The 11,097-nt window shown below is 41.8% G+C and overlaps 2 protein-coding genes across 2 annotated transcripts in view; one reads left to right on the top strand and one right to left on the bottom strand.

Annotated features, from left to right (window-relative positions):
• WDR41 (WD repeat domain 41) overlaps positions 1 to 2,130 on the top strand; it is a gene marked incomplete at its 5' end in the record, with an annotated part of 55,650 nt that extends 53,520 nt beyond the window's left edge. Inside the window, one exon of the mRNA XM_019518247.1 lies at positions 1,818 to 2,130. Coding sequence (XP_019373792.1) covers positions 1,818 to 1,970 — 153 coding nt within the window. The remainder of the gene's footprint in view (positions 1 to 1,817) is intronic.
• A 5,398-nt stretch (positions 2,131 to 7,528) lies between these two features.
• The window catches only part of PDE8B (phosphodiesterase 8B), a 226,123-nt gene continuing 222,554 nt past the window's right edge, over positions 7,529 to 11,097 (bottom strand). The window contains exons 22-23 of the mRNA XM_019517729.1: positions 10,760 to 10,889; positions 7,529 to 9,720 (exon numbers count right to left, since the gene is read on the bottom strand). Of these exons, the coding sequence (XP_019373274.1) occupies positions 9,605 to 9,720; positions 10,760 to 10,889 (246 nt within the window). The 3' untranslated portion in view covers positions 7,529 to 9,604. The remainder of the gene's footprint in view (positions 9,721 to 10,759; positions 10,890 to 11,097) is intronic.

The raw sequence follows: 11,097 nt of genomic DNA, 5'->3' as shown, positions 1-11,097 counted from the left end.
TCAAAAGCAAATCGGATGCTTATCTTGCTGGGATCCTATGACCCCAGCTGACTTTCTGCCCTTTGGGTGGGGGGCTGGACTCGATGATCTTCCGAGGTCCCTTCCAGCCCTAATATCTATGAAATCTATGAAACCTATGAAACTTCAGTGTAAGAAGGAAATTCTCTGGGGGGCAAGCAGGCAGCCACTGCCCACTTTGCCAAACCTGCCAGGCCTCTTAACTAGCAGCCTAATCGTGGCTGATGAACCATTTGACCACTGTTAGGGCCTCCTGATTGGTTGCTGGAGAGAGCAGCCTTTCCATGTAAGTCTAGCTGTGTAACAGATTGCAGCCAATGCTGTGGTAAGCCACTCTGGATGTCACGCTCTGTTTTGGTAATTTAGCCCCACATTCAGCTGGTGACTTGGACTCTGCTATTGGAATTTCCCCTCATGTCTGGTAACTTGGACTCAAGCTTCTGCTGCCTAGTGTGGCTCTGGGTCCCCCAGCACCTGTTTCTAGCCCTCCCCTGTTGGCTTACTCATTAGGCCAGAGTGCCTATGACCCGGTCCTTCCAGGCAGTCTCATGGGTAGAACACCTAGCTAGATGCATCTAGTTAATCCCATATATATCATCAAGACTATATATGTAAAACTGAACAACATGGAGCTATCACTGCTGTGGTGGAGAATTCCCCATTTATCTAACTGGTCCTCCTTTCTGTTGCAGACATAGGAAGCCATTTTCTCAAGACCTTTCCAGAAAGGAAAGAGGGTAGAGCAGGGGTTCCCAACCCCTGAGCTGTGGTCCAGTGCCAGGCCGAGGGAGGGCTGGCTGCTGGACCAGAAGTGACTGTGGACTGGCAAACTGTGAACTGGAAGTGACTGGCATACTGTGGACCAGCAGCCAACTTTTTTATACTGAGCATAAACAGTATTTTTATACTGTACAGTATTTTAAACAGTATTTTTATAACAGTTTTTTCGACTGAGTATAAAAAAAAAAGGATTGGCTGCCTGCCCACAGTATGCCAGTCACTGCTGGTCTGTTGCTTGCCAGTCCACAGTCACTTCCAGTCCGCGGCTTGCCAGTCCATGGTCTCTTCTGGTCTGCTGGTCCTTAGCCTAAAAAAGTTGGGAACCCCTGTAAAGGATGGTGTTTCAGTAGTTGGGAACGTACTGTATTTACTTGAATATAAGACAAGTTTCCCCCCCTCCCCCCACTGCACATCCAGCCAGCTGGCAGCGCCTATGCGGCCCACAGAGGGGAGCCACTACCCTCAGCCCCACCCTCCAGCCTTGCTCCTGGGAGGCGGCAGCACAGGGTGGTGCCTGGCGGCGCTCTGTCCCTGTCTGCCCACGTGTAGCCCCTAGCACCTTTCTGAGTATCCCTGGGGGTATGTGTACTCCCAGTTGACAGCCCTGGGTTAGTGAATAGAGAGCTGGATTGCAATTCAGGAGCCTGCTGCTGGCCGGCTGGGTAGTCTTGGGCAGGTTGCTGTACCCTTCTGCACTCAGTTTCCCTATCTGTAAAATATTCTCTTTACCTGCTTTTGTTACAGCACTTAGTTTACTGATAAAAGAATTTCTGTTGCACAGAAGTTTTGGTTATGTGACTAATATTTTAATGGTACAGCTGATGTATAGCATAGAGATTTCACAGTCCTGCATTGTTCTTTATATTAGGGAGTTACACTATTTGAATTAAAATATTGTTGTCTCAGCTTACCTGTCTCAGACATTCTTTCTATGTTATCTTTTGCTGTATGCTGAATGTAAATGATTTTGCCTAAAACCTACATATACAGCAGGGTAATGTTAATGGTTTCCATTGCAGATGTTCCTGTTCTTTGGTGAACTTGGACTGGTGACGTGCTCTGCTGATCATCTGATTATTTTGTGGAAAGATGGAGAGAGAGAGTCTCAGCTGCGCAGTCTGACATTATTTCAGAAACTAGAGCAAAATGGTGATTTGCAACTTAGGTTCTAAGTTGATTGGTAAGGGCTAAGCCTTGCATGCACTGGGTGTGTATTAAGTATGAATGTAAAAGGACATTTGAACTATTTAACAAATCGTAAATGCTGAGAAATAACTGTATAATAGGACTTACCTTTGAAATGCCAGACAATAAAATAAGTATTTTTTCCATTTCTAGTATTAATTACTGTTGTGCTAAACAGACAAATGTGATTTTTTTTTCACATTTGAAACGATAGTATCCTAGCATCAGCAAACATGGCAGGTATGCTTGTTCTCTAAATGACTTCTTATTGTGTCCCTGTTGTAAACAAGATGTTTTTCCAGAATTGTGCACAAGCAGTAGCTCTTTCCATTGCTGCAGCGCAAGGTCCTCCTTTGTACAGATCTCACCAAACAGTCAGCAAATGAGCGTACTCTGTAGTCTGCACTTAGAATTATAGAAAATGAGGGTTGGAAGGGACCTCGGGGGGTCACCTAGTCCAACCCCCTGCTCAAAGCAGGATCATCCCTAATTAGATCTTCCCAGCCAAGGATTTGTCTATCCAGGTCTTAAAAACCTCCAACCTTCCACTACCTCTGTGGGTAACCTGTTCCAATGCTTTACTACCCTTATAGTGAGAGTTTTTCCTAATATCTAACCTAAACTTCTGTTGCTTAACTGTCACAGTCAGGGCGGCTAGGTTCTGGAACCAACTTTCAAGGGAAGTGGTGCTCGCTCCTACCCTGGGGGTCTTCAAAAGGAGGCTAGATAGACACCTAGCCGGGGTCATTTGACCCCAGCATTCTTTCCTGCCCATGGCAGGAGGTCGGACTTGATGATCTGCTCAGGTCCCTTCCAACCCTACCAACTGAAACTATGAAACCACACTTGCATAAATTTCACTGCACTTGCATATGTGTGTCATTAGTGGAGCCCCATTTGGTCATGTTTGTTTTTGATCTTCCAGTTTGCACATGCAGGCGATTCAGGTATTGCCGTTTTGGCCCATCTGGATCTGCCCCTCTTGGAAGATCTTCCTGGAGTTCCAGGTCCATTTCAAAGCATCTGATTGCATGTAATCTTTCTTTCCATAACCTTAGTCGTGCCTGTCAGCTGTCATTTCCAACAGTGCAACACTAATCATAAAATTATTTTTTATTTGAAGCCATTTAGTTACTTCTCTGTGACCATAGTGTGGATGACTAAGGTCTTCTGTCTGCCATTATCTTTCTTTTTGGCTTGCTACCTTTCTTCTGATCTCAGGTGGTGCAGTGCCAGCCAGTAAGCACAGGGTATCCTTTGGTGTTGTCTTTAAACTTCCTGTTATTTCATGACAGCTGTCATTTAGAACTGAGTCTGTTTTCTTGGCATGAATTGATTGCTCCCATACTGGACATGCATACCTTGCAGTGGAGTAACACAAGGCAGTAGCAGTGATTCGTAATGTAATTTGTTTGCTCCCCACTTTGAGGTGACCAACTTTCAAAGTATGTTGTTACAGGCGCGGATTTTCCCTTTGTCTTCTCTACATATACTTTGAAGGTAAGTGTTCAGTCCAGTGTAACCCTGAAGTGCATAGGGTTCGGGTAATTAGTCAGTGGGATTCAATCCCAGGTAATGTTTAATTTCTACTTGGCTTCTCTATGGCATAGGTGAAAAGCTGTGACCTCCGTCGTGGTTGGGTTGGCATGAAGCTGGTTCTTGTAGTAATCTGAGGGTTGCTCAGTGCACAAATCACTTTGTTCTCAACAGTGGTGAAATCCTTCTCTTGCTATGTGATGCATAGATCATCCGCGTATATGAAGGACCTTGTATTACTTTGTATGGGTTGGTCATTGGTATATGTGTTAATAAGGATCAATCCTAGCGTGCTCCCCTGTGGGAGGCCATTTTTTTCTGGTCTCTAGTGGCTCTGTTTCTTGCATAGTGCTATGTAAAAACACGTTTTCCAAAAGAGATCAGATGAGCTGCACTAGGTTGTAGTCTTGCATCACCATATTGTAGACTTTGGCTAGCAGGTTTTGATGGCATTTGATAACTGTGTTGTATACTGCTGATCGGTCTACAGACACAGCACCTGTTATCATCCCTTTCTTAAATCCGTCTTCCGTGTGCTGTGTGATGTTTAGTATTTGGCCAGTGCAGGACTGGTCTAAATCCGTCTTGTTCTGAAATTAGATGTTGTTCAGTATGAAGTGACAGGCGACTGAGAATAAGGCGTCTGTAAAGCTTATAAAGGTAACACAGAAGTGACACTGGCTTAAAATTCTCTGGGCCAGAGGCTTCCTTCCCTAGCTTTAATAGATCTATTACATGGGCTTGTTGCCATAATTTAGCTGTTCTAAGGGAGATGAACCATTGTTAAAAAGGCATAATACCCATAACTTGGTTGTGAACAGCTATAGCATAAGCGTTCACAACAAGCCTGTCAGATTTCAATGAATCTGCGAATTGTGTTAAAACCTTGGCATCAACAATCTAAACTGCTGAAAATAATCTTTCAATTAGAATTGTTTTAGTACTAGTCATTATATTCTTTTAAAGAAATGATATGTCTGAAGGTCAGAATTAGGCAGAAATCCTTGGATGGAGCTGTTTAGTGTTTGGGTTTTTTTGTCCTTCTGGTAATCCTTCTGTAACACTTCTACATCAACCAAATGCATGTGGGAATTGGGAAAGAAAGCATAGGGGTCTTCCTTTGTAGAATTCCTCTTAGCCAGAAGATTTTTTTTTTTTTGTGGTGGTGGCGAGTGTTGAAATTTTGGCAGAAAATTATCATAAGCATTGTCATCAAATAGAATAACATTAGGAATCGCTCATCCTGCCTTGGTGTAGTGGGGCTAGACTAGGACAGCAGTGTCTGATCTTTTTTCATCCAGCAGGCTGGAGGGGCAGTGGCTGGTTCCTCACAGGCCAGATCCTGCTGGTGGACCCAATTTGGTGCTTGGGACAGGTGCAGCAGGTCCCCATCCTGTCGCTGGGCTGGGGCAGGTGGCAACCCGGCCTGATCCAGTGGGGGGTGGGGGAGAGGGCATGTCCCAACCCAGTGGAAGGAAGGGGGCATAGCCTGGCTCCAGTCTAGCCAGATGGAAGGAAAGGGAGTGTCACCTAGCCTCATGGAGGGAAGGAGAATGGCGAGGCCCTGAACCAGCAGTGCAGGGGGAGGAAGCATGGCCCAGGCCCATGGGGTGGGAGGGCAGGGGAGGAAAAAGGAGCCTGAGGTGGTCCTGAGCAAGTTGTGCCAGGGGAGAGCAGGAGTGGCCCAGACTTGAAATGGCCCTGGCTGGGTGAGGGTCTTAGCTTGGCTCAAGCCACTGCACAGGGCTTGGGATTTTGGCAAGGGGGGGAGCAGTATTAACTGTCACTTCTCCCCACTGTCAAATTTCCTGACCTTTGGGGAGCCCTGTATGCTGGATTCCATGGCTCGTGGGGGCTGCATTTGGCCTACAGGTTGGAGGTTGAGCTCTCCTGGATTAGAAGACTGCTAAAATCCCTTCCAGACCTGTGATTCTTTGACTCCTGTTGGAGAAGAAAGGAGAATAGACAATGACTGCTTATTTCTTTTTTGCCAAAAGTCCAATACCCATGTAGTTACAAGGATGCTGATAGATCGCAGTAGCTGTGAGTTTGGGGCTAAAAAGAAGTTGATGTGCACAAGAGGAAGTGTAGTAACAATTTGATTTATTCATTGATTATGATTTATTTATATGATTTATTCATTGAAGTTCATTTGACTTGAATAAAAAGCACTGGCATTCCCTTGGATCTTCAGAACATGAACATTTCCAGCCAACTGTGACTGGAAATAGCTTGGTTGGAAACAGCTTCCCTTCTGCTGGGAAGGGATGAGCTAAGCTGAAGTCTTTTAATTGGCAGCAAGCTTTTTGTTTAGGGCAGTTCTACTGAGAGTTGTAGAGATGCTTCCCAGTTGCAGCTGATGCAGCTTCCTTAGTCTTGTGTATATTAATGTTTAGTAGGTGAGAATGTGAATCTGTGGCTGACAAATTCTGCTACATCGGAGCAGGCAAAGTCTGGCCTATAGGCCAGATTGGGCCTGCAGCAGATTCCATTTCCCAGCAGTCTCTGCCCACATCAGAACAGCAGGCAGGGGTTGCAGGCAGTGGATCGTGGCTGTGCCCTGGCTCCAGATCACTCTGTCATCACTGTAAGATCCCAGCCCTGGCCCCAGAGCAGCTCCCCGCGCAGCCGTGGGCCCTGCCAGCACTGCTGGGGTCATCTCCATGGAAACTCTGGCCCCACACTGTCATGGCCCCACTGCTGCTAGTTCTCTGTGGAAATTGGTGGCAGCGACGTGGGCAGGGGCTGCTGGGAAATGGAATCTGGAAAAGGGAATTCACCATTTTGCTCACCCCTGCGCTACATAAATGTGTTCATAAGCAGCAAGTGTGTTGCATCTGTTTCCGTTAGAGCAGATATTTACAATTTCTTCAGAAAAGGCACGGTATTCAGAAGACTGGCAACATATTTCTTGGGCTTATTTTTCAGTTTGGACCTAGAAAAAAGTATTTCAGTGATCAGCTTTTCCCAGGAAAGCAGTGACTTACTTCTCTCTATATATATTACTAAATCATGAAGAGAAACTGAGAAACAATTAATTTTTTTCAGAGGCTCCACTTATCATGTCATTTGTCTAACATGGGGAGCAAGAGCGAGCATCTTCCTATTATCCTTTTCTTCTTGTACCATGAAAATTGTTTCATTCTCTGTGAGTGCTCTTAAATGAATACCTGGTAGAAAAATAGATCTATTTAACTGAACACTTCTGTTCACTAAACTCATTGTGCATTTTACAAGAATGTAATGCAGCTGTGAATATTCTTGAATTTTCAAGTATATTTTATACTAATAAAAAAATGCCATTATTCCTGGTTTGACATTTAAATGGCAAAATTGTCTCTAATAGACTTCCTTGCAAGATACTCTTCTTGCAGAGCTGCCTGAATTGTTGGGGGTGTGAAATAGAACCCAAATGATGCAGGCTGTCTGTGCGTTGCCATTAGTTTTGGAGGTGATAGTAAATACAATGAGGATGGATGTGATATGATTTTAGAGCATGCTTCTGTTACAAGTATAAAATATGAATTCTTACAACATTAACTGCTGAGGACTAAGTTGGGTAGGATATAGTTAGGCTGACAAAATCTGAAGTTTCACTCCTATTTACGTTTTCAGCTGACAGTATTAGTTTTCTCATGTGTCAGCCTTGTGAAGATACCAATTTTTTTGGTAATGCCTTTGTGCTAAATATTAATGGCAATTACCAGAGGAAAGCATTTTATTTTAATAGGAATGTAAACAGAAGCACCTCTGAAATAGCACCATCATGGAACAAGAAGATCTGTAGGTTACTTTGTGGCTTTAAGAAGGTTAGAGAGCTTTGGCAAGTGGGCTCATTGAGACTAATGCCTGCAGGTTTTGTGCTCTAAGAGGGCTCTCTAAGGCTTTTATTGACCTAGGTCTATTTGTACTCCGATTAAACAGAAATTGAGGCTGGACAAGGTAGTCACTGGCTGGGGAAATAGTGCCATCTTAAAACTAATATTGACTTCAAATTAAAGCTGTAGAAGATGAACAGAACTGAGGGATGAGCTTTATTTCTTAGGTTCCTTGTGTAGATAACATTTCCCACATTACTATCAGAGTTTGAAATGGGTATCAAATTTGGTAACAGTGAATTAAAATAAATGCTTTACATGTTTGTTTTCCAACTAATATTGTGTTTAACAAATGAAGTTAAAATGACAGAGCTTTGAAAACATGACAGGTCTTTCCCCCTTTCCTCTAACATGAGCTGCAATCAGAGTTCAGTCTTTAGTAGGTTTGGTTCAAGGTACAGTTATTAACAGAAGGTTTGCTCTGATATCAAGGCATAAGAAAAGCAAATTTTTTATAGTAGAAAAACTGGAGGTCAACTTATTTGAATAGAAATCCATTGAAAAAATGTAACTAGAACTTGATAGTGGTACATATAGAAATAATGAATATAGACACTTCACCAAAAAACACCATTCTTCATATATACACAATGCAGCATTATTATACAGAGCAAACTGCCTTAGCTGTGACAAAAGTAAGGTTCTATTACAATTCTAACAAAAATATAGCTTATATACATTTCTCTGCACGTAAATTTTATGAATGTTTCTATTTGTTTACATAACTTGGTACAAAACATAGAAAAAAGGTTGGCACATTATGTAAGCTACCTGCAGGAAACTGCAATCATGGTCGGTTTTCTTCCACTGCTATTTTAGCCCATTTTCTTTTTACCTGGTTTGCTTCCTGATACAGCACAAGAGGGATAAATAACTTGTCCCAAGTCCTTTATTTCTGATAAGCAATGTATTATTACCTCCTTAACTGAAGTCACAGCTTCTAATCTACCTCATTACTGCAGCCTGGAGTGCACAGTGTTAAAAATCAGCAGTTTTCTTAGGATATATTAACCAAATATTCTGAGAATAGTTTAAAATCTGAACTCATGTTCTGCAAGTGATTAAAATGAGATGTATAAAAATATGCATTTGTGCTTTGGAAGCTTTAGCATAATTTCATATTTTAAAACTAATGAAAAAACTATGTTCAGTTTTTAACTTATTTACATCTTTTGAAATACTTCTTACATCATATAATAAAACAGTATTCTACGAGGAGGGCAAAAAGCATTATAAATTATAATGCTGCTGTAATGTATAACCTGGAAACTCTTAAAAAGCTGCAGGTCCTTACTGTAACGTACTACAATATATGGCCTTGTGTCATAAAATTTTTAGATTAATTTAAAATATTAGCAATCATGTGTACAAACAGCATTTTATTTAAAAGGATGTAGGATCAATCCCACATTGCAATGGCTTATGTAAAATTTGACACCACTTCTTATGGTAATCTCTCCAGGATAGCAGAGAAAAGTGTGAATGGCAGCAATAATATGGGCCAACCTAATCTCCCACATAACACATTTTAATTGGACTAGACTGATTTTATTACATCAAAATTTTGTATGGGAAAAGAGAAGTAGGTTGATAATGTGCTGCATGAGAGAGGTAATTTTATATTTAATCTGTTTAATAACAAACTGGGTAAAGTTCTAGGCATTCGTTAGAAAGCAGTCCTTTCTGAAATCAGCAGTATTTACCTATTTATCCTATTTCTGAGGTTTCATTTGCTCTACTTCACAGGTTCTTTTCAGTGCTAAAGTTCAAAGGAGTTTCTCTGAAATACTTCTGCAATTTATGCCAAATTGTGGGGATTTCACTTTTTTAGTCCTGTTTAACCTATTCTGATTTTCCTTGCAAACATTACGCTTCGGTATTAGAACCATTTGTACTCAGTATAGTTTTGTCAGTAACTAAAACTGTACTAGTTACATTTGACAAATGTGTATAAGGTTAGAAGTTAGCTTTAGAAGTACCTGTGCTGCCGCAAAAGGATAGTTCCAAAGGGTGTCTATTCAGCTTCCGAATAAGTACCTTTATGAAAACAATTTTTTGTAGACTTTAGAGTGATTTAGAAGTGGAGAATAAAATATTTTCTCCTTGCTGCAGTCCGTTCATTTTAAAGGAAACACCAACCCTTGTATCTAAGTTAGTAAATAATTCACAGTGAGACTGGTAGATCAGAAGGTCTGGTTTTCTTCCCGTCAGTTGTTGTTCTCTGATGGAAGCCTGAGACTCTTGCACTTCAGCTCATCTAACATTTTCCAGTGTTTGTAGTTATTAGCCAAGTGTTGCATTAAAACAGGTAGGTGTGCAAATGCTGAAATGGAAAGAAGGAACAACAGACTGTACAATACTGCAGTATGCTAAGGTGCTCAGAAGCTAGTAGAATCCTGCCAGAGCCCTAAGTTTACATTGGCTGCAATTAATTTGCCAGGGAGTTTGAGTGTAACCTTTTCTCCCCCTTTTGGAGTTATGCTACCCTTACAGAGCTTTATAGAGGATATGCTGTGCTGTCTTTATGTATGGAAAGCAACAGCTCAGTTAAGCAAGCCCTTTTCTTACAAACACTGTCTTCATCAGAGATTCTGGAAAATCTAACTTTTTATCTGCTCAGAAGAAATTTTCTGATATAGGAGGAATTTGGCAAACAAAAAAAAATTTTTACTCAAGCTAGTTCAAGAAAATGAACATGAACTTAAGAAAAAGGATATATAGTTGCTTATTCGAAAGAGAGAGTGTAAGTTTTGCATTAATTATACTAAAGTTAAGGGCTGGTTTTGTGAGGTTTAGAATCATAAAAAAAGTAGGGTTGGAAGGGACCACAGTAGGTCATCTAGGCCAGTGGTCTCCAACCTTTTAATCATGAAGATCACTTTTTTGTAAGTAAAGGGCACCCCAGGTTCTACCACCCTGTGCCCTGCCCCCCACCCCTCCTGCCTCCCAAACAAGCTGCCCAGGCTCTGACACCACTCACCCAGCCCAGCCTGGGCGGCAGGGGGCGTGGCTCAGCCCAGCCACGTACATCCTGCCGCTCCCGATCATGGAGCCTCTGACAGACTGAGATCAACTGTCAGAGGCTCCACAATTGACCAGTTGATTGAGATCGACAGGTTGGTGACCACTGATCTAGGCCAACCCTTGTGCAAGGCAGGATCCTCCCTGTCTAAACCATCCTAGAGAAGTGTTTGACTAAATTATTAAGAACTTCATGACCATAATACACTCAGAACTGCACACACAATTACTAAATCTGAGAAAACAGTCTATGCAGTAGTGTGACATAATGCATACTGGAATAAAGGGGAGTTTATAATGCATTTGTACCACAGGTAAAAGAAAAACATGGAACTTCTTACCATCCCAGGCATCAAACATGTCTGTTATAAAATAATCAATGAAAGATATCTGAGACTTTGGGATGCTGCAGGTGTTACGATCAAATACTGGCATTACAACAGGCAGACCTTGTCTTTTCTCTTCATCAGTCTACAAAAAACACCCCCCCCCCAAAAAAAAACTAGGATTAGCTTTTATAGCTTTCCCTTTGCCATCCTAGAGTGATGAGACAAATTTGTAAGTAGACAGTTCTGAAGTCAAACACCAGAATGCAAAAATTGTGACCAAGTACTTAATACTTTTTACATAAAGAGAAAAATAGTGCATTTTAAGTAAAAAAAAAAAAAAAAAAAAAAAA

The sequence above is a fragment of the Gavialis gangeticus genome, unplaced genomic scaffold (assembly GCF_001723915.1).
Source record: "Gavialis gangeticus isolate Ggan-Ray unplaced genomic scaffold, GavGan_comp1, whole genome shotgun sequence".
In the NCBI taxonomy this organism is placed as follows: Eukaryota; Metazoa; Chordata; order Crocodylia; family Gavialidae; genus Gavialis; species Gavialis gangeticus.
Note: the sequence above shows the minus strand (reverse complement) of the source record. Positions and strands in the feature narration are given on the sequence as shown.